The sequence below is a fragment of the Plectropomus leopardus genome, chromosome 16 (genome assembly GCF_008729295.1).
Source record: "Plectropomus leopardus isolate mb chromosome 16, YSFRI_Pleo_2.0, whole genome shotgun sequence".
NCBI lineage: Eukaryota > Metazoa > Chordata > Actinopteri > Perciformes > Serranidae > Plectropomus > Plectropomus leopardus.
Genome location: NC_056478.1, coordinates 21,269,693 through 21,292,186, shown reverse-complemented (window position 1 = coordinate 21,292,186; position 22,494 = coordinate 21,269,693). Strand labels below are relative to the sequence as shown.

The 22,494-nt window shown below is 39.4% G+C and overlaps 2 protein-coding genes across 3 annotated transcripts in view; one reads left to right on the top strand and one right to left on the bottom strand.

The window, feature by feature from the left end:
• Positions 1–5,732: 5,732 nt before the first annotated feature.
• Positions 5,733–14,528, bottom strand: LOC121955581 (sterile alpha motif domain-containing protein 12-like). The gene is made up of 4 exons (XM_042503601.1): positions 14,442–14,528; positions 9,239–9,386; positions 7,869–8,009; positions 5,733–7,589 (listed from the first exon to the last, which is right to left on the bottom strand). The coding sequence occupies exons 2-4, from the start codon at positions 9,357–9,359 to the stop codon at positions 7,573–7,575; spliced, it is 279 nt and encodes a 92-aa protein (XP_042359535.1). The 5' UTR covers positions 9,360–9,386; positions 14,442–14,528; the 3' UTR covers positions 5,733–7,572.
• An 896-nt stretch (positions 14,529–15,424) lies between these two features.
• Positions 15,425–22,494, top strand: part of scara5 (scavenger receptor class A, member 5 (putative)) — an 88,284-nt gene continuing 81,214 nt past the window's right edge. The window contains exon 1 of one of the 2 annotated variants that reach the window (XM_042503559.1): positions 15,425–15,638. The gene's annotated coding sequence lies outside the window, so the exon portion shown is untranslated. Of the gene's footprint in view, positions 15,639–18,240; positions 18,315–22,494 lie in introns of those variants that run through there. The other variant, XM_042503560.1, reaches the window with a different exon arrangement.

The window sequence follows — 22,494 nt, the reverse complement described above, 5'->3', positions numbered from 1 at the left end:
AGAGTAAAAGGGTGTTACAGTGATCTATTTAGTGGATGAAACCCTTCTGAGAGCGACTGTAAACTTATTTCTTATAAAAATCTTTACATCTACCACCATCATCATAAATAAAGTAAAAGGAAAGTGTGAAATGTAATTTAATTCACCTAAATTCACTCTTAAAGCTGGGGTCACACAGTTGAGAAATACACTTATAGCACTTTAGCCTGATATTTCTAAAATTCTATGTGCAATTTATTAAATTGAAGGGGTTTTTTTTCATCCATAGAAACTGTAATCTAGTTAGTAATGACAATTTTGTTTGCCATTCTCTTTAGATTTTTCATATCGGCATTAGGTGTGGCCCTCAGGAACATGGCCAGGCTTTGAAGACAATTTCCCCAGCAGAATGACATTTCATTATTGGAAGTTGATCCATCTGTGAAATATAATTTTTAAGGTCTAGAAGAGCCACACAATTATATCATTTTTATCCCTGGTCAAGTGAGCAGTGGGCTAAACTGGAGGTTTGCTGCTTGGTGGGTAGAGGTCTCTAATGCGTCTACTCCATGAGCCCCGAGATGCAGAAGATCCAGATAATTTGATGTTGTGGAAATTACGTTTTTTTGGTTTCAAGCACCACTGAGCAACTTTCCTACCTCCAACGCTGTATCTAGTTCTCTTTATACTCTTGTGTATTTGCACTGTCCACAACCATAGACTATATAAAGTAAAGGACAGAGTTACCATGACATCACCTATGGGTTTGTGGACTGCCATTTTAAAGCCTTGAGATCGGAATTTAAGCCATCTTGGTTTTTGGAGTCAGAGGTGACCATATTTGAAAGAGAGAGTGGAGCTGTGAAGAAGTTAGTGGTGGATGTGACTCATAGACTGTAGCAACACCTCATAGACAGCCCCACCCTTGATTATGCATACATTTATGCCTCAATGCAATTTAAACGGATGAGTTTTATAAATATTCAACCCCATACAGATATGTATGATATAGATGTTGAAATTAACTTAAGAGACCCAAACCGTTTTTTTTTTGTACAAGGCTGTAAACATGTTTTATTTCAGCTTTTACAGCTGGGCATTTTAACATGGTGCCGAAGGGGCTTACTTTGTTTTGGAGCATCAAGTGGCCATTCAAAAACTCCAATGTGCAGTTACCTTTTGCCAATAACTATTTATCGCATTTTTTGACCTTTTCCACAATTAGGTCCCCTCACCAAATGCAATGTTTGCTCAAGAACTCTGCAGCAGGGCGGACTGCTGCAGGAGCTGACACCTCACTCTCTAAACTCACTCCACCACCTACTCATTCTGCATCTTGACTCAACAAAAGCAGCAAACAAATATATGTTTGAGAGCAGATATTTGTCAGGCGCTGTGTTTCACATTTTGTAGCTCTACAGTTTGTTACCTACAGGCTGCGGCGGGCTAGGAGTGATTCTCAAGCAAACACCGGCTCTGGGAGAATGTAATAAATGTGATGTGGTGTTTGGTTGCTCGCAGGTGACAGTTTCACTTGTACTGTAAAATACTTGCATGCAGAGGCAATTTCACATACACGTGGCAAGAGGTGTGGATGTATGTACAAGCATGAGCTTCACACACTTATTGTTCAAATTCACACATACATATGCATATGCTGGACTGTGTGAGACTGGTAAGATGTTTCGAATGCTTTTCTAAGCAGAGCAGCTGTAAACCCATGTGATATTTGGAATGTTTTCTTGCATGGAAACAATACCAGCATATATCTGAATTCCCATAATTAATCAATATATATGATCACTGTCTGACCAATAATGGAACGGAATTTCCATGCACCAAATTTTGTTGACAATTTATAGTCCATTTGAGTTTTGGCCTTGGTGAACCCGAGATTCAGAAGTCAGTCTGTTTGAGGTGCTCTTTGGGTGGGGATATACTGGGATAGACAATCAAAAAGAAACCTCTAAGATACTCCTTGAAATGTTAAAATGCCACTCCTACGCGTTTCAGCATACAAGCCTTCATCAGGGAGTCAAATGAAGGCTTGTATGCCGAAACACGTAGGAGTGTTTTAAAGGTTCATCATGACTATGCCTCAGAAATAAAGGCATTTAAACATCTTAAGAGAGTGCCTTGGAGTTTTCTTTTTGATGATAATTTACCTTGTTTGCAGTTTGAGTTTGTCAACAGATTTACAGATGTCTCTTTTATAATGGTGGTCTATGGGGGGAAAAAAAGCTTTTTGGCTGCAATACCGCAAGTTGCCACCTGGAAAAATTGGAAGCAGGTGATCCTGGGGGCCTGGCCCCTGTTGCATTAGTTTGATGCATCAGCAGCTCCGGTTCACTAACGTTAGCTGACATTTGCAAAGTAGCACGCCAAGAATGCAAATACATCACTCTCTAATCCTTGTCACCACCAGCAGTTTTCACAGAGGAGGAAACCAACTGATGTTTCAAAGTAATGCCAACAGCCAATTTCCAAGGTGTAACAGTAACATAATGTGACAAATTACAGCTCCCAGGGAGCCATGAGTAGACCTGATACTTTTCAAATTACTACTGTTAGGAGGCAAAAGTGCCAGCGATGCTGTGAAGTGAAGTGAGCAGCAGATTCCTGGCGTGGCCTCCTAAACTTTAACGTCCCCTCTGAACTTGCACTGAACTTCTCTCTTTTTCCTCCTGACGCTAACTCATTTTTCTTTCAGAAACTATTGATCTTTCTCTCTCTGGTGCAGCCATGAATAAATCACAACAAAGTGACAGAGAGGCTGCTGTGGCTGGCAGACGCTGAAGGACTGAGGGGGAGGAGGAGGCTCTTAGCTCACTTTCAACTGGCCTGTTTAAAACGTCTGGTCGCCATCACAGCTGCAGTGTTGGACTGGTTGTATGGAGCAGTGAAAAAAACAGAAAAACATTTGTGGATTTATTCCTGTGTCTCTGAAAGAAAACAGGACTAAATGGCTCCCTGTTTGGAATAAATAGATATGTTTAAGAGGACTTTCCGATCTGCCCAGTATGTTTATTTATTTGATTCTCAGTCTGTTTTACGGGAATAAGAAATTGGTAATATGTAAGATGTTGGGTTGAACTGAGATTTAAATGGCCACAAATTCCAGAAAGATGCATATCAAACTCTTTAACTTTGTGATGGTAAAACCGATAGTACAGGACAAAAGCATGTGGACACCCCTGCACACATTAGCAGTTTCGTTTCTATGGTTTGGACTGGGCCTCTTTAGGTAAAACTTAATGCCACAGTGTACAGTGATATTTTTAGATAACGTGCTTCAAATCAAAAGAAATGGTTTTCTGAATTTGGTGTGAAAAAAATGACCTCAATCCCACTGACCATTTGTTAAAGAGGGCCATGCACATTTTCAGCTTTCAGTCAGAACGTGTTTCATGGCCAAAACATCACTTTTTCTCATACTGTCTGTGCTGGAACACCTGCATTATGAGAACCTGGTATTTTTAACTGTCCCTCCCACAAAAAGAGCCGAGTGGCAACCTCTGAGGCTGAAAAAATAAGCCACTGCAAAAGTGCCAAAAAGGCAGGTCCTTGAATGGCCACTTAAGACTGAAAGCAAAACAGAGTAAATCCCCCATAAAGCCCCATATTAAAATGCCCAAATTAACAGCAGAAATAAACATGTTTACAACCTGGTACAAAAAAAACAGTTTTGGTTCCTATAGCTAATTTCAACATTCATGAAAACTGTTAATTATTTTAATATTCACCCGTTTACATTTCTTTAAGGCCCAAAGTTGCGTATATATTAAAAGGCTTCTGTGAGTGACAGGCTGTCTGCTGATAGTGTCCTTGGCTTCTTAGTCAGATCCACCCCTCGCTCCTCCACAGTTCCAATCTCTTGTCCAAATATGGCTCCAAAACACCAAGATAGCGACGGCCAAAATGTCAAACCCGTGGCTTCAAAACAGCAATCCAAAAACCAGTGGGTGACGTCATGGCAGCTATATCCATTATTTATAGGCCTACAGTCGCATCGCCGTGCCTGGAGCAAATGACCATATAAAGATATCTGGCACACTATTAGAAACGGTATGACCAGAAGAGTGAAAAAACAGTTTTTTGTAAACAGGGATTACTTTTACATATGTTTACCTTATTCTATGAAACTCTGGCCACATTTGATATAAATATCTGACATTGCAATATAACACACAAAATATGGAGCAGCTTAATAGGTCCCCTTTAAAATTAGATGGAACATTAGTTCACAAAATCCCTAATGCTGAGAGAATGGAGACTCTCATAGCAGCAGATTAATGTCAGTGGGTTTTTTTTATTAAATGCCTAATAATCATGTAATGTATACAGTAGGTGTCCACGTAGTTTGTTTGGGTCAGGTCACATTTGCCTTTGTACAATACAACCTAATGTAGAGGTGAGACTTTGTAAAAAGGGACATATCTTGGAGTAAGCTGAATTTGCATTTGTGTATTTAACGTCTGAGTTTTCATTTTGGCTCAGTCATCAGGGTCACTGGTGTATTTCATCACCCCCCCCTTCACTCTATCAGAGAGGTGGATTTACGTTTGTGCTGAGTGAGCGCTTCCCCAGCCACGCCCCGCCAAATCAAATGTCACACCATCTCCTGGGGTATTAATCACACTAAGACACACACACACATTAACACACACAATCGGACAGAAAACAGAGACGAAAGGTCACTTGATAAGAGGTTTGGTTTTCTGGAAACATGTATTGTAAATATGCACTCTCATGCACACACATATTTATAGAAGCATGTTGGTTCTTGGCCCTACACCTTTGAAACCTGAGCAATTGGCTTGATTTCTCACAAAAACATGGAAAAAACCCAATTACTAACTCAACAAGAAATGGACCAGAAATTATCAAGAAAATTGTGGAAAAATAAATAAATAAGCAAAAGAACAAAATCAGGAAATAGCCTGAAAAAGGTGATAAAATAAAAATAATAAAAGTAATTTTAATATTTTGTCTGTAACCTGTTATAGTTTGTTTGATATTTTTCCCTAGTTATATGATAATTTTCTAACTATTCTCTCTTCTCTAAAGCTGGCTCTCAGGTCATTTTCTTCACCTCTCACATTTTTTTAGCAATTTTGGAACATTTCATGTTAAGTTCCTCATTGCCTTTTTTCACATTTTTGACAGAAATTAAACCAATTCGCTCACATTTCAAAGCTTTAAATGCTTGTGGAAGGTATCTGAACGTAGTATGTTGATCCAGGTTTCAAAGGGTTAACAGCAGTATGCTTTGTTCACTGTGTGTGAGACAGTAATTACATACAAATTACATACAAATGATACATTACCTTTTCTCTTGCAACAAAAAAAATATTTTAAATTCTATTTGAGATCTAGACTTTGAATTTGGCTGCATTTGAGGCAGATGTGTTGGCTATACAATATATATATATATAATATTTCCATTGACAGAATGGTGCAACTATTGAAAACATGCAGTATTTCACTTAGTGTAAATATATAGCATCAATGTCGAGCTGAGCAAGCTGATAAATACAGTAAGATGATTGTAGAAATCTATAAGCTGTTTATATTAAGGAGGACAAAGAAAAAGTGGCCACTTTGTTACTAATGAGAGTGACACAAAGACATCAGAGTATGAGGTGTACCTACTGTATATAATAAAAAAAAAAAAAATGCAGGGGAAAGGTATGTGTGTGAGAGGCATGAGGCTGCAGCTGTGAAAGCAGAAAGATGACCCACACATGGCAGAATTATGTTGCCGTAGCAGCACTTTTAATTCAACCATATTGTAGCATTGCTGTGAAAAAACATGACCATTTCCTGTACATAATACAAATGTGGAGTGGTATTGATGCCGACACATTAAAATGAAGGCCAACATTATAAATAATGGAAATAAGGCATTACATTAAAAAAAAGGCATCTGAAAGTTTTAGGACCTAAAGTTATAATTCTTAGCAAGAACCAGCTACAGCCAGTTAAAACGGGTTCTGTTAACACAGAACAGAAAATTCTGAGAAGTTGAGAGGATTTTCTGATCATTATTCACTTGAGAGAAATGTTGCTTGTGGTTTTATCAGTCAAAAATACAAGCACAGACATTTCAAATAGAAACAGGAGATTCAAACCAACATCTGGATTTTAAAATGAATTTCAGTCGGCGTGTGTGAGAGAGAGAAGCAAACAGCAGGTGGAAGTTTTACTGTTTGGATTCGATAGATAAAAACGTTTGAATGAGAAGCAGCAACTCTCACTTTTGAATTTTCTCTCTTTCTGCACCTCCTAACAATTTCCGTTTTCCAGGCTTGTATTACACTTGTTTAGCACTCAGTAGAGCACTCTGTAATAGACAAGTGTGAGACCATGATCGACTGCTGTGCATTTATGACCTTGTTTGGGTTATTTTCAGGCTTTGTTTAGAATTTTTTAAAGCTGAACTGAGCCGTTTTTCTTAAAGATGAAGACTTTCACAACAACGATCCAGGCTTCAGTTTAAGTACACTTGACCTCAAAGTCCAGTATTTTTGATAAATGTGAATACTGTGTACAGTACCAAGGCGCAGTTTTGAAATCTATGTTCAAGTCTACTCTTAAAGGTGGTCTCAAGTACAGTTCATGTGTACTTGAGTACGGTTGGTATCAGATGTAAAAGCACAAATTCTGAGACACTTCTTAATGGCGCTGGTCTGTATGTGCACAGCATGCACCAGTCTTACTTACTTTGGTACTTTGGTGCTTTGAGCATAACAGTAACACTAGCCTGACAACATGCTTACAGTAGTTGGGGTTTTCATCCAAATGTAGCGCAAAAATGTAAACCACTTTTCAGAAAACTGTCAAAAGAAAATGCAAATTTATGTGCTTTTCTTTCAAGTGCTGTTTGGCGAATATTGAGTTGATTAATCAAAATGAACAGTAGGTGGTGCCAATTCTCAAGTCAGTTGCCACTGCAGAAGAGTGCACAACAAGATGACTCGTGTGCAATAGCACTAAAAAACCATCCAGAGATGATGAAGAGAGCTTGCAGCAGCCTATGCAAAGACGGTAAGTTTAGGTGACTGTAGGTCATCATTTAGTCGCTCAATGTGTTTCCTTTGCACCTAGTAGCATTTACTTTATATTGACATATCAACGTTACCACTTATCCCATGGGTTAAAAGATTTTTCTTTTTTTGCAATATTTACCTAGTTTTATTTGTTCTGATCCTCTGGGGAACATGAGCGACTGTACAGTTTCATTATAATTTATTCAGTAGCTTTTGGGATATTTCAGTCTGAAGAGAGCTAAAAGTATTTTTTGATAAACTGACAGGATGCAAACCCACTACAGAGAAAAACAGAGGACAGAGACTAATGGACAGTGGGCATCAGAAAAATACGCTCAGACAAAAACTAATCTTATCCATCTGCACAGGTCAGATTTAACACAGGAAATGGGTTTCTTTCTCTCTCCATTCTTCATTGATTCCTCTTTCTTTTTCACCTCTCTTGTTATTTCCATCACTCCCTCTTCTGTCTGCCTCACATGGATGGATGAGTGGTGGAAATAAAAAAGTGAGCTGAATTTCTCTTGAAGACGTTTGTCTCCTGTTATGGAGAAAAACACTCTGCAAAGTGACAAAGGGGACAAATGAAATATGATTTAGCAGCTGCTTTCTCTCTTGCACACAAATGCTGCACAACAATTAAAATAATCCTGAAATGTGTCTGTATTGGTGGTATTCCTGTAGATCTGTGTTTTGTGTGAGTTAACATGCTTAAAACAAATGAATGTTGGTCCACTCCACCATTAAAGGAAAACAAACAATAACAGCTACTTTCTGCTACTATTGTATTAGTTTGAAGTTAAGATACGCTCTGAATATGAAGTCATTTGGCATCCTCACCAGAGCAGATGTCATCGAGGTCATTGATTTCTTCTTGAACTTTGAGGAGGAGGACATCCTGCAAGATTTCCTGCTGCTGCTCCTCAGCCTCCACCCCGAGAAGCTCCAAGTGATGATCCTTTAATCTCAGCAACGCACGGCCTGGAGGAGAGAAGTTGTGAGTACTGACTCATTCATAACTTCAATTTGTACTGAGTGTAAAATAAAATGAAAAAAGGTTTGGAATAGGGGTGTGAATCTTTCAGTATCTCACAATTCGATTCGATTTCGATTCTTGGGGTCACGATTCGATTCAGAATCGTTCCTCGATTCAAAACGATTTCAGATTCAAGATCGATTCCTGATTCAAAATATAGGAGGTGTAATTTCAGGATCTACTCCAGTCTGTTTTGCCAGTGGCATAATATGTTATGAAAGCAAAGTGTGTATGACTAATGGAGCTTTTATTATGGAGCTTTTATGTTGTAGAAAACCTTTCTCCCAAGTGTTGGGAACCAGAAAGTGAAAAACTAAACATTTTAATTATTATAGTAATTATTATAGTTTAAAAAATGGACACACTTTTCCAAAAACCATTGGTTTTTGTGCAGCTGTTTGTGTATCCCATTATTTGTGCCATTCTGCAAAGCAGCTCCTCTGTGATGATGCAGAGGGCCACATCACACTCCTGGGGGCCTGATTCTCCTGCCTGCTCTGCCTGCAGTCAACACAGAGTTTACATCCATATGAGGCCCTGCTGCTTGTTACGCTGTCTCCTGATTTACCCTTCTCTCATTATAATTATCAGGGCTACCAATGTTTTTTCTAATGCACAAGGCGCTAGCAATATCCCAGAGCGATAGAAACAGTAGGATTAGACCAATCACAGCGCAGCTTGCTCCAGATGACGTATGTCTTTCGTAAGCGGATGCGTCGGATCGTCTTCCGATTGGTGGACAAGACCAAAACAAACCTCTGACCTCTCTTCAAAGGAACCAAGGGAATCCAATATGGCGTTTAGCATCGATGCTAATGTACTTTTATCATCGAAATATTGATAACATATGGACGGAAGACACCCAGAAGAGCTACGATGCATCGGAGACATCCCCCTGAACGGCACAGACGGCAGCTTTCACCGGCGAAAAAGTAAGATAATCCGACAAACAGCCTCAAAATTATTACTTTTTTTAAATGATAAAAAATTTAGAGGGTTAAGAATAGATGTTTGGGATTTTTGAATCGATTCTGAATCGTTAAAAACGAGAATCGAGATTCTTGTGTGAATCGTTGTTTTCCCCTCACCCCCGGTTTAAATATTTACATCGTTTTGACAAATGGAGCTCCACATCTAACACTGAAAACGAAGTGGACGCATGAGGTGTAGCTACCTGATATAGCGTGCTTGATTATGGCTTTCTGGAGCGTGCCCATGCAGTCCGGGTAGTGGTCCTGCAACCACTCCAGCACTTCTTCCACCGACCACAATGACACGCGCTTTGACAGGCTCATCACTGCAGCCACACCAGCAGCAACACCCTGAAAAGGCAAAACCAAACCGTATAATAAGAAGCCAAACTACAGCAGTGCGTGATTCTTTTGCTCTCCTGTTGAATATAGTTTTCAACAAGCTTACATACTACAAAAAGCATAATCGAGTTCCTAAAAATTCAGTCACAGCTTTTGATTTTGGTGTGCCACCCCAAATTTTTTGTTGGCACGATCTGGCCAACCCAATGAAAAATTTTAGCAGGGGCCACAGATTGTTACTTGAACTGTCTTTCATAAACACCCATTATTGTTTATGGAGCGACTCTCTGACCTACTGTGCTTGCGGATGATGATGCATAATTACAAAATATTTTATGTGAGATCCGTTTTTGCAACCCTTTAAACCTTAACTTCAAATAATAGAGTTTAAATCAGGGCAAGAAACTTGAACAGTCAGATTAGACGGGTTGATGAAAGCCAAAATTTATCCTTATTTCTTTGAGTGATGCCTCTGTGCTTCCAGGTCTCAACTATTACTTTGGTTAACACAACGTTATAGTAACCAGTAGAATTAATTTCCAAAATTCAATTTAAATAAACTGAAATCGTCCTTTAATATGTCAAGACAGCACAGATGTTGAGTATCTCATTAGGGCTGTGCCTGCTGTAGGTTACCGGGTGTGTTTTCTGCTGCTCATGTCCCTCACTTAAAATAAAATTAAATAGGTTAGCACTTACTGTGTGTTCCACTGTGATTAAGTGTTATTTTTGTTATCAATTGATCTGTTTATCTGTTGTTTTTTTTCCAATTAATCTAAAACATATCTGGAAAAAAAAGTTGTGTAAAAGAGCCCATCTGAATTTCCAAAAACCTAGGGTGTTGTCATAAATGTTCTTGTTTATTTACAGTTTATTCCATCTACAATGCAATGAAACAAAGCAAAGCAGGAAATCACATTTTATACGTTTGGCATCTTTTGCTTGATAAATGACTTAAGTGATTACTTAACTAACGACCTGCAGCACTGTGTTAATAATAATAAACTCAAAGACTGTTGCCGTGATTATTAGAGTTCACCTGACCAGAATGTAAGCAGATAAATTCAGTGACTGAGCAGACGTCCCCCTGCTGCAGCTCATGTGCAGTTTTGCTGCGGGCACATTAGCTGAGGACATTGTTGTCTGCGGTAGACCCTCAAATGTGAAGAAATGTCTATTTCTCTTGATATTTGCCGCTTTGGATTAAATTTCCTTCTCATGTGGTGTTGCCTGCTTCCTCAGTATAAGCCTGTTTTCCAGTGATTAATTCAACAACCTCCTGTACATGATGCCAAATAGTCAGTTGAGGGATTCCTCTGAGATGAAAATAACTGCAAGGTGAAACCAACCAACTCTGACACTCTGAGGTCAAAAAAACTTCTGCTGTTTTTAAAAAAAGAAAATAAGTTTCTTCTACGCCTCCGGTTCTTTTGGCTTTCCTCCCAGCCATATCCTCCTGGGCTGCACTGCTATAGGGCAAAAACTGCTAAACTGTTGATGTGACCTTTTCAGCGGGCCAGTCTAGTTATTGGGGTATAAATACAGCAATGTAATTTCCTGTGTTAATTAAGGGGGGTGCGTGATTGGCCGGGGGAGTAACAAGGTCCCGGCGGAGTAATTGACATACAGAGAGTGAAGACCTTTACACCGGGACAAAGATACAGAGGAAACTTGTCTTCAGAGTCGGGTGAGCTGAGGGTAAAAGAACGTTTCTGTAACATTCATTTTATGCCTTAGAGCAGCATTTCCTAAACTATACGACTCCCAACCTGCATCTGTGGGGGAATAAAGTGACTGCATATACAGCTTGTCTTATTTGCTCCGAGCCACTTAATTTATGTTTATGTTGTCCAGTTACAACTGAACCAGGACTTGTAAACAAAAGTAATATTCAGTAACAAGCAGGATGGGAAATTGGCATTTTGTGCCACTCACTTGAGGGCTCCTGCAGATCCTTAAAAAGTCTTAAAAGGTATCAAATTCATCAATGTGAAAACAGGGTTCCTACAGCTAAAGTTAGATTTAAGACTTTTTAAGACTTTCTTAATGCCACGAGGAATTTAAGACAAAAAAATAAAAAACACCCCACATGAACTGAAAGAAATTATTTAATATTTTAATATTTGCCCAAATGTTTAGTGTAACATAAAATGTGACTTTCTTTTTTTTTTGTCTAGTGGCAGACACAAGGGTAAACAGAATTGGGAAATGTCTTCAGTTTGTCTGCGATTGTGATGGCATTTTTATGTTTCTCACTTTGCCTCTATTCCATCAAGCCTTTTATGTATTGCCTTTACTGGTTTTCTTAACCAGTCTGAAATGATTGGATTGATGGATAAGACGAGCAGCTGCTGCAGAGGTGCATGAAAGCAAACTTTAAGACTAAGTGCAATTAATGTTTAACGTTAACTTTCACTGCGGCTGGCATTCTGTTGCTCCGTCTGCGCCCAGACAATGCACTGCACCCCGAGACTGTAATGAAATAAATAACCAAATGGTATATCAACAACAGCGCTCCTAATGAACGGTCTAGCTCCAAAATGATAGAATCAATATGTGGCAGCAGATATTTAATCGTGGCAGGCCGCCACAAATAAATTAATGTGTGGGAGACCCTGTTGATGACTTATTGTAGTGCAGTTTCAATGAAAACTGGCTACTTGGGGCACCTAGTAGCTCACCTGGTAGAGCAGACATCTCATGTACTAAGGCTATGTCTGTGCCACAGCAGCCGCAGGTTCGATTCCAACCTGCAGCCCTTTGCTGCATGTCATCCCCGCTTTCCCCCTTTCACGCTGAAGCCGTCCTATCCCAATAAAGGCAAAAAAGCAACAAAATAAAAAGAAAACTGGCTCCTTAAACAAGATTTTATGGCATGGCTGAAACTGTTACAAGGCATTGCATGATGATGCAAAAAGCTTTTCAGACTAAGCGCAACGGGAATCATGGCAGCAGAATCCCACATGCAGAGTGAGAAACACAAAAATGCTAAGTAAACCTGCCGAAAAACACCAGACATTCCCCCTTCTCTGTTCTACCCTCGTCTCCACTACACAATAAAAAGTCATCTTGTTTGCTACAATAAACATTTCAGCAACATTTTTCCCTAACCCTATAACTCGTGCCAGTTCATGTGTTCATGTGGGTTTTTTTTCCCTTTAATTTTGGTTATTGTGAAATCAGTCTTAAATTGAATTCATTTAAAAATCTTCAAAAAGTCTTAAATCTAATCCTGCATTAAGCTGTAGGAACAATGTACATATATGTAGCTTCAACATATTAACTTATACTCATGGCTTCATCCAAATCGATGTGTTAAAATGTAAAACACGTTCAACAGCTGAACTGAAGTGCTTTAAGTGCTATTCATCTTACTAAAATAATGCTTTCCTCCCCTTCTTATACTATCTGTTCCTGCTGCTACCTTCTGCTTCTGTTTGATGGTTTGATTGAGCTTTAGGGTTGAAGTGAATGTGTGGGCAGTTGTGTTTTGGTTTGACTGCAGCGTGATTTAATATACAACAACTAAAACTGTATTTTAAGTACAATGCAGAGGAGCATTCACAGAAAGGAAAGAATTGTGTATTTGAGAAAGTTGTGCATTATTATCATCGTGGGAGCCTCAGATTGGCTTTTTAAAAAAATAGTTCCCCAAACTCCTGGGCGTTTTTTTTCTTTCCATGCTTGAATATGACAAGTTTTGTATATCCTGTTATCCCACCAGGGGACACAGGATGGTTTTGGATTGCAAGTGGGAGGGCATCATGGCCTTCTCTTTTGAATTTCCTGTCATTTCTTTTGTGCAAAAATGGGTATAATATTAAAGCTTCTACACAAGTGTCAATGTGATAGCCGAGTTGTAGTTTTGATAGCATAACGCTTTTGGATACCTTTGTTGAGGAATGTAATCATACATTTAAATAAAAAAAACTTTTTTCATTTAAAAAAATGTGCAAATGTCTAACGTAGATGTCATCAAAACACAAGAATCAACAACTTTCTTTCAGCAAAATACAATCTTAAGTTGGGGAAATTGATAAGTTATTACTGAAATACATGGTACTAAACATTGTACTGAGTTTCAGAATCATCAAGCCCTAATACTGTGACAATTATACTTAATTACCCCAATTCTGTCCCAATTTACCTAGCGAGAAAACAGCTGAATGTTAACATTTTTACACATTAAATACCCTTAAGCCAACAGTCAGGTGGCTCAATGTAATTTTCTTTTACACGTTTTAACAACAGGATACATATTGAAATGGCAGGTCTCTTCATGCATCCCAAGGTGTAATTCTACCATCTTGTGGTGTCTTACCGAATTACATCATCTCTTGATCAACCCTTCAAAGTTTTACTGTTCAACAGTCTCACTTCCCCAAGAACCAGTTCACACAGACTTTAGCTCTCTAATCTGCAGCTTTGGTCCACTTAACATTATGCAATCTGTCCTTTAATGCACTGTTTCTCCCATGGTAAACGGTTTAGGCCTTCTCTCTGTTCTAACAAAGACAGCTTATTTTTGTGTGTTTCTCTTTAGCAAATAGCAAAACGTGAATTCACCAAACAGGACTTTAACCATTTGAGGAGAGTTTTGTTTAAAGTTTTATTCATGCATCTTGCACTGCCCAATATAAAAACTTTACAACTTGACCTTACAGACACTGTGCAATGCTGTGCTCAACTAAGATGTAAAAACACAGCAGAAACTAAAAAAAGTGGTGTAAATATTGACAGTGTGACTAAATTAGGCATGTTCTTGTACTCATGCTGTTGCCGAATTGAAGCAGGTACTCTGAAACGTCTTTTCTGTGCTATTGCAGATGTTTACTTGTTCCAGTAAATAAACCCTGATTAAAATGTCTAAAATATGAATAGAGTTTGGCTTGTTGCCTTGCGTACGTGATAGGAGAGATAGCCCGCTCGGGGGCTTTTACAACAACCCATCAACAGCTGTACTTCCATAACATCAAACATCCATAACAGACATTAGGTAACAAAAGGTAGACATCTTTGGTAAACTTTATGAAGGTTTTATGTGGAGTAAAAAGTTATATTTACCTCTAGTCCGTTTGATTTTGACAGAATAGCCTATTAATGGCGATCCTTGTCTGTACCTGTTGAAGTGTTACTGTAGGTACATTCCTTCTCCTGGCCCCGCCCACCGAGCGGGCACGCGCTCGACAAAACCCTCTTCCGCACTCCCGCTGCACAGCTGCTCGTGATACCTTCAGGTGCTGTCAGAAATATTGGTATGTATACTGTACATACATATAGAACATTAATCAAAGCGTTTTAAATGTGAAGATGTTTCTGTGTTGAAATTGTAGATGTGTAATACCTGAAAATATAATGGAAAAAAAGTCAACAATTGCCTCATTACCAGTGTTGGACAAGCATGACAAGCAAAAAACAACAACAACAACACAGTGACAAAAAAATACTAATGGGTAAAATTCAATTTAAAACAGACCAGTGCAAGAATTAAGTGGAAATTCAGGAGTAATGTAGCCTACAGTGTAATCATAAAATAATAATTTAAAGAGAAATCATAAAAATGTCTTTCAATAAAAATAAGTCTGCAAATGTGATTTAAAAGAAGATAGTGATGTAACCATCGTTGTGGATAATTTATCTATCCTATTTGTCTTTCCACTGTTTTCCACTTTGATTAAGAAACTCTTAAAGCCTCTTAAATGTCCACCTTTCACCTTAGGAGCTTTCTTAAGGGCTGAGATGCTTCGTGGAAACTTTTATATTTATCAGGACCAAGTCTTAACTTAAGAGTGAAATTCTTCAAAAACGTCATGACTCGAAATCATTTGTAACTTTTAGTACAAGTAATTTTCCATCTACACCCAACAGAGGGCGCAGTCGTACAGCAGACGGCGCTTCCCTTCTTCACCTCCCTCAGTTTCTGCAGCAGCTGCTCGACAGTCAGAGCAAAAACTTCAGCTGGAGTTTTGTGATGGTCACATGACGATGTTGTGGGTATATTACTCCAAATGTCTCAGCGTGCTCGCTTTTGTAAAGCTCTGCAGCACAGAGAGAGGCAGACTGTGTGTGTGTGTGTGTATGTGTGTGTGTTTGCATGCTGCAGCGCTTCACTCTGCCTGCACGTTTCATTTCATGCAGTTTTGAATGACACTTTGACAGCTGAGGAAACGCCTGGAGTTACAGCGTCTGGACGCAACTTTTTGAGGGGAATTATGAGAAACGTGGAGCTGTGATTTTAATTTCAAATTGACAGCAGAAGAGGTGAGAGAGAGGTGGACCTTTTGCTGCTTATTGATTCTAAGTTTTATGTCTTGCAGGCTTAACATGATCTGTCAAACTTGTATGGTAAAATGCATGAATTCTTCAGTGGGTGCACCTGTTTCAAACCTAAACGGTGTCACCTGTCATTCCCTTTTTTAAACAATATTATGTACAAAATATCCCAGGGAGCCCTAGTATCTAAAGAGTGTTTGCACATAAGCTTTTCATGCCAAATTATGTTAGTCAGGGACTTTGAGTGTTAACAGGTTAATGACATCTGCTGAGCACTCTCAAATCACCACATGATTCATTGTGCTTTGACCTCTTTAACATGTCAAAGTGGTTGACATCTGTTAAATATTCATTGCAAATGGGTTGAATGGCACCAGTTAAAAAGATTTACTCAATTAGAGCGGTATGCTGAAAGGACGACAGGGACAGGAAATGAATGTTTAATTGAACTCATCCGCAGAAAATTGTTGCTTTGTGTTTCAGTCATGGGTGAAGTATCTCTGCCTTTAATTAACCGAGAAAAATGGGTTAATGTTGCACACGGATGATTGAGCAATGGCATGGGATGGCTGCCAATATATAGAGAGAATGTGTTCCAACTACGCTCCAATAGCAAACCTTTAAAGTAATGGTAATAACTGCATGATCATCAGGCATGCACTTACTTTTAAAAGTGATTTATATTTAAACTTCTAGCGTCTTGCTGTATTAAGTCATTAAAAATGTGCAAGTTTTAATATTGCTCCCATATTTTCAATAGCTTCTCTGTCTGAGACCACACGCACTGCTGCCCTCGATGCTCACTTGGGGGCAAGTCTCGCGAGGCGGCGATGCATGACAGGATAATTGTGTCATCTCTATATGAGTGAATCTCAACTCTCAATTTACCTAGCTGTCGCTCTAACTTCCTCCCTCTGCACTGAGTTAAACCCAAAGCTGTGTGGAGCTGTCAGCCGAGTCTTTCCATGTGTCATTGACAGAAGTGGAGAGTAACTAAGTACATTTACTTAGGTATTTTCATTTTATAATGCAATGATGCTGCCTCTACTGCACAACAGTTTGAGGGAATAGCCTAATCATACTTTTGGTTTGTGGTCCAAAAGTGGGTCATAGATCCATTATGAATGGACCACAAGTGACTCGTGAATGTGCCAAATTTAAATATAAATTATAGATTTAAATATAAATTGTAAATAAATAAAAAAGGCACAGGGGTTTTGTTTTGAAGTGCCATTTCTGTTTATTCTTGTATGTTCTCTGTGTTCTAAGCCAACATGTCGTTCACATTTTATGAAATATAACTGAATTTATGGTATTTTCTCTTATGTGTGGACTAATGACTAGGGAGAAATCTAGACCCAGTCGCTTGACCATTTGGTAACCACTGATCTAAACAAGAGTTTTAGGTTCAAGAAATTAACATTTTAAAGCGCCCTGACCCTTATGGGAACTGTACTGGACTAAACAAGCTAAGTGTATATGTAGAGTTACTAAAACTAGCTCCACCTTGACATGATACAACAATAAAATGTTGCACTTTTATTCTGGCAACGGGGTTGGTCCGGGTGCCAGGAAAAAAAAAAATCATATTGTATATTTTTTTCCAACCATATACTTTAAATCATTTTGTAGCAGATTTGTTGAAACTCTATGTTTCCAAACAAGGCTGTTGTGAAGGTATGGTGAAGTTCAGGCACAAAATCACTTGGCTATGGTTAGAAAACCAGAATATTTTGGCTTACAAACGTCACATTTTGTGGCGCAAAAGCTGTTGGAAAGGCATGGACCGGTTGGTGAAAAATACCCAGGTTTGGAGGCTTCAAAGGCTGGGATGTTGTTGGTTTCGAATAGTGGTCTGCAGATTGGCAAGCATCTCACCTAGGTGACACTTCATCCAACATCCCATCCTCTTTACAATGACAAGCTCAGCTGATATCTCACTTTAGAAACGTTGATTTGATACGTAAGAAGTGTGCAAATGTAACATATTCATGATTTGCAGAAACATCCAATGCTAACATTTTCCTGTGATGATTGGGCCGGCAGAACAATCCTTAACAAAGACAAAACAAGCCAATGTCTCTAACCGTGGAGGTCCAGGACACACATGTTAACAAATTCATATTGTCAGTAAGATGCAAAGATACACTACACTACGCTACACTACACTCCTCTTCCTCTTGGCTTGCTGTCGTGCTGCATCTTGAACTGTTTGTAATGATTGGATGAAACTCTAAAAAGGAAAGCCTGCGGTCATTTGACGGATGAAGAAAGTGAAAATCCACTTTCCGTTAGGGTTCAGACAGATTTAATCATCAGATTTCCCTCAGCTCTTCAACACTGATGGACAGCTGATACTGTGCTCTAAAGGCTGCAGTTTTTAATCAAATGCAAACTTGCAGAGGGGGTTTTACTGGGTTTTCAGTACTAGCTGTTACATTTTTTCATCGGGATAAATCACTATGTTAACTTATGCTGACTAGCTAACCCATTCCACAGGAATATGACTTTTTGCTGTCCCATTTTTATGTCCTGTTTTTTAACAGCATCACGTTTCATATCACATCAGAGGACCTACTTCATTCATGGTTCTGATGTCGCTCGTAACTTCCCCGTTTCTTTCACGTGAACACACTCGTGGTTGGAAAGGAAAACCCCGACTGAGTGAGTTGATAACTATCTTCATAGTACCTGTTATCAAGACCACCGATTTTAGGATTAAGCGGATAACTAAAAGATACCCTGGGTATGTTGAACTGGCTTCGTACTACAGGACTCAGGGGTTGTGCTCTGACTTTACACCATATTGTGTGTATGATTATTTAGGATTTGCAGTGGTTTTAAGGCCTTTGACATGTATGATCCGTGTTGCTGCTCCTGGAGGATGCCCTGGAAATGCATCTTTTTGCTGTTTTGGGTGCTCTGGCCCCCATTATTTTGTCCACAGTTTAAGTGCTAGAGATGCCTCTATACTTTCCCACCGTCATCTGTTGCCACTGACTAACAGAGACCAACTGAGTGTGTGATCAAATCCCACCAAACCCAGTGAAATTAGAAGATAACTCACCCACTCACAAACACACACACACACCCACACACACATGTTTGCAGAGGTACGGCGAGCTTATTGGGATCTCCTAGCAGCCCTAATGGTTCCTGCCTAGCCTCAATCTAAATGTCAACCTGACCCCTCTATCCCCTCTGTAATGAGAAAGTCCAGACTGAGCACTTTTTAACGACTTTGTCAAACACCCACCGATCTGCCGCCGGGCCTTGTGGGAGTTTTAACACCCGCTGACACCTGACTGCAGCAGATTTAATTTTACTCCTCAGAGATGTCTATGTGTGACACAACCTTTAATCTGTTTGTTCTGTCTCTTCCTTAACTTTATTCATATGCCGGCCATATTTGTTCTACATCACATTTAGCGTGGGAAACGCTGCCCAAACCAGAAGAGCAAACGTGCTCAGCTCAGAGTAAATAGTCTGCTGTATGGCTGCAGCTGATTACGATTTAACATCAGTTGAAGTCTTGTGAAATTGAACGTGCTTTTCACCGAAAATTGATTTATGCCATCGCAGACTCTGTGCAAGAAACAGTAGCTCATCAACGGCTGCACCTGCTGGATGTAATCCTCAACCGTGTGTTAAAGATGGGATCACTTCTTGTGGTGATAAGTGGCCTCTGAGACCATTTCCTCCCCCAGGAAATGTTTTCATCAGATTAATGTCTGAGGTTTTGACAGGAGGACGTGTTGGAATCCTGCCACAACCATATCTGTCAAAGCCCTTTTCATTTCTCACCTCTCGTAATTCATCTGGGGTTAAACACGTGAGAGAGTTATAGGTCTGGACCTACTTTTTGCGTTTCTTTTTTTTTTTTTCGAGTCAAATGTTAGTGGGGAATTCTTTCAAGGCTACACTTTTATAAATGAAGTCCCAGGAGACTGACACATTCTCATTGCTCTGTCTGAATTAGGACATGAGATATTTGTGTTCACATTCTTGCCAGATTCTTGCTCAGATTTTGGATCTAAGTGAGGGTATGATGGAGTAGGAGATCAACTGGGGATATGTGCTGTGTCCGTAGTGATTTGGACGTTATACTGCAGTGTTTATGGAAGAAGATTTATCAGCAGCACGCTTAAGTCATAAGGATTTATGAAAATCACCAGTTTCCAACTTATAAATAGTAATCACGTCAACACTCAAGTCCGTATTATGACTGGAAAACTTTGATTTTTCTGAAAGCACTTAGCCTGATTGGTCTGTGTTCAGACTTCACTAAAGTTGTGAGAAAAACAAGAAAGTATTGGATTGTTGTATTCCTTTTCACACACCCACGTCACTTACACTATGAAAGTTACTCAGTGAAACATGAAGCCAAAACAGCTCTATTTCTGCGGCATGAAATTACCCCGATGATCAGTGCTGCCGCTGCATCATTGGGCCCAAAGACCAATCACACTAGACTTCAGTCAGCTGAGCCAGCTACTTCCGATTTAGTGCTCAGCTAACTTAAATAGGGTTGACATGATTTAATCTTGCAGCCCATCCAGACTTTCCACATGTTATTGGACTGAATGTATTAAATCCCGATAGGGAAAATAGCCATTTCAGAGGCGTTATGACACTCAAAAAAATGCATCTGCTGATTTAGAGAAATCTCTTTTCTAATGTCAGTCTAAAGAAAAAAAAAACTTTTTTGGGCCCAATTGCATCATATGACAGACTCAGGACATGTATTTCCTTGGTGCCTGCCCCAATCGCACGCAAAAATAATTAAAGTCCATAGGACTCTTGTACACTTTCATTGGCTCGCTGTGTATCAATAACAATGTTAGGAGGTCTGGACAACAAAGTAACCTGTGATGACGATTATGTCCACAGAGGGCAAATCGTTCAAGTTGAGGAGAAAAACTACTCGTCTTTGTTTTGTATGGATCAAATCCCTCATGAGTGTCAATTTTCTGATGGTACCTGCTTGCAGGTTCATCGAATCTTTTATGTAGTCAAGTTCCGACATTTCCAATTCCTGCAATGTATGGACTTATCACTTCCTGTCCCTCATCTGTATTTCGTGCTTAAAAAAATAGCCACATGATTGCGACAATCTATAGCAGAAGAATGTTTCTAAACTCTAACATCCACCCATAAGATATGAAACCATCAATATCCCCACCTGTGGTTCAGGAGATCTGTGGTATGCTCATTTTGATGGACAGGGTGAGGCACGTGGACATCCAATAAGAGCTTGTGTTCAATCACTGTTCATTTTTGTTGAAAGACCCAGTTAGCTGGCCTGGTAGCTCTCCAGGATCCCGCAAAGGGCTGGAGGATGTAACTGTGGAGAGGGACATGTGCACTGGTTTGCTTACTCTGCTGCAACTCAGATAAACAGTGGAAAATGGATATTTAAGAGGATTAATGCATCATTTTAGCCAAATATCTATCAGCTCCATAGTTGTTGAGTAACTATTTCCATTTCGGCTGACCTTCAAACACATTACCATGTTTTGGAGAAAATTGGCAGCGCAGTTACAGTGTGTCTAAATCGGAAATTGGCACTTTAATATTGCTTGACTGAGGTATTAGTAATGGATTTATCTCTTCTTATGCCAAAGCAACAGCCAAGCCCACACTTTCCACATGGCTAGTTGATATGAGAGGTAAATCACTTCTTTCCTACCCCATAACCGACCTTTCCATAATGTTTTATGCGTATTTATTCATAGCATTTTAAAAACATCTTGCTGAAAGTTAAACAGACAGATGGAGTGGGGCAAAAACACAACCCCTGTTCAACTCTGTTGGCAGAGGAACCAAATCATATAACTTTGGTCAAAAGACTGCCACAATCCTCTCAGTCATCACACCACAGGGATTTCCCTCAGTTTGCTTAAACTGCGTGTGCGCCTGTAAGTGTGTGTTCTTGTCTGAGTTGTAGCTTAAAAAATGCAACAGAGACAGTGGGAGCTCCCACAACTGGTTTACCTGATTCATAGCACCCAAGGGCATCAATAGAAGACAAACGCACACATTTGAACTTCTATATCTGTAAGGATTCCCACTGATAAAATACATTCCATAACCCTATACAAGACTGTCCTCCTCCAAAATATGCAGCTTATTACAACCAACATTTACATTTAATGTCAGGCGGTGAACTCTAGCGGTCGCAGTAATTATATCGGGAGCAAAGGAGGAAGCCAGGTGATGTAGTATAAAGAGTGACAACGTTTGTGTACTGTGAAAGAGAAATGGAGGGGAGTGAAGGTGAATGGGTCAAACAAACACAGAACTTTCATCCAGGAGATTGCTGCTTGTGTCCAGTGTAAAACCGAAAGTAAACACTAAGTTAATTTAACTATGTAACGTAGTATGTGACGTATGTGTCATATGGCACAGGACATACAGTATGTACCTTACGTTGCATCAGTAACAAATGTATGTACTTTAAGTCAAGCCATGTCTTTTTGCTAAATGTAAACAAGGAGTTTTGTTTCCTAACCCTGACCACATAATTCTGGTGCAGCTGTGTTTGTTTTACAGTGTTAACCAGCTGTTTGAAACTGCAGCCATTAATGGCCTCATATGACCTATTCTGTGCGTCCTTTTGGTAGTAGGGTAGGAACAAATGACTTATATTTTCAGATCGGTTGAAGGACCTGTCGTAAACCACATTACATATCTACCCAAATCCATAAGGAGTTTGCGTGCCTGGATTCTGAATTTTGACTGTCATAACCCTTCATACGTCATAGCTTCTCCAAATCTCTGAAACTATTCAGGAGACTGAACACACTTGTGCTGTGGATCATCCTGACAGAGACTATTCCCCTTC

Excerpts from the sequence above, each read along its gene's own strand:
- LOC121955581 (XM_042503601.1), bottom strand. The coding sequence starts at position 9,359 with ATGAGCCTGTCAAAGCGCGTGTCATTGTGGTCGGTGGAAGAAGTGCTG. Across the intron at positions 8,010-9,238 it reads AATCAAGCACGCTATATCAG|GCCGTGCGTTGCTGAGATTA; the intron begins GTAGCTACACCT and ends TCTCTCCTCCAG.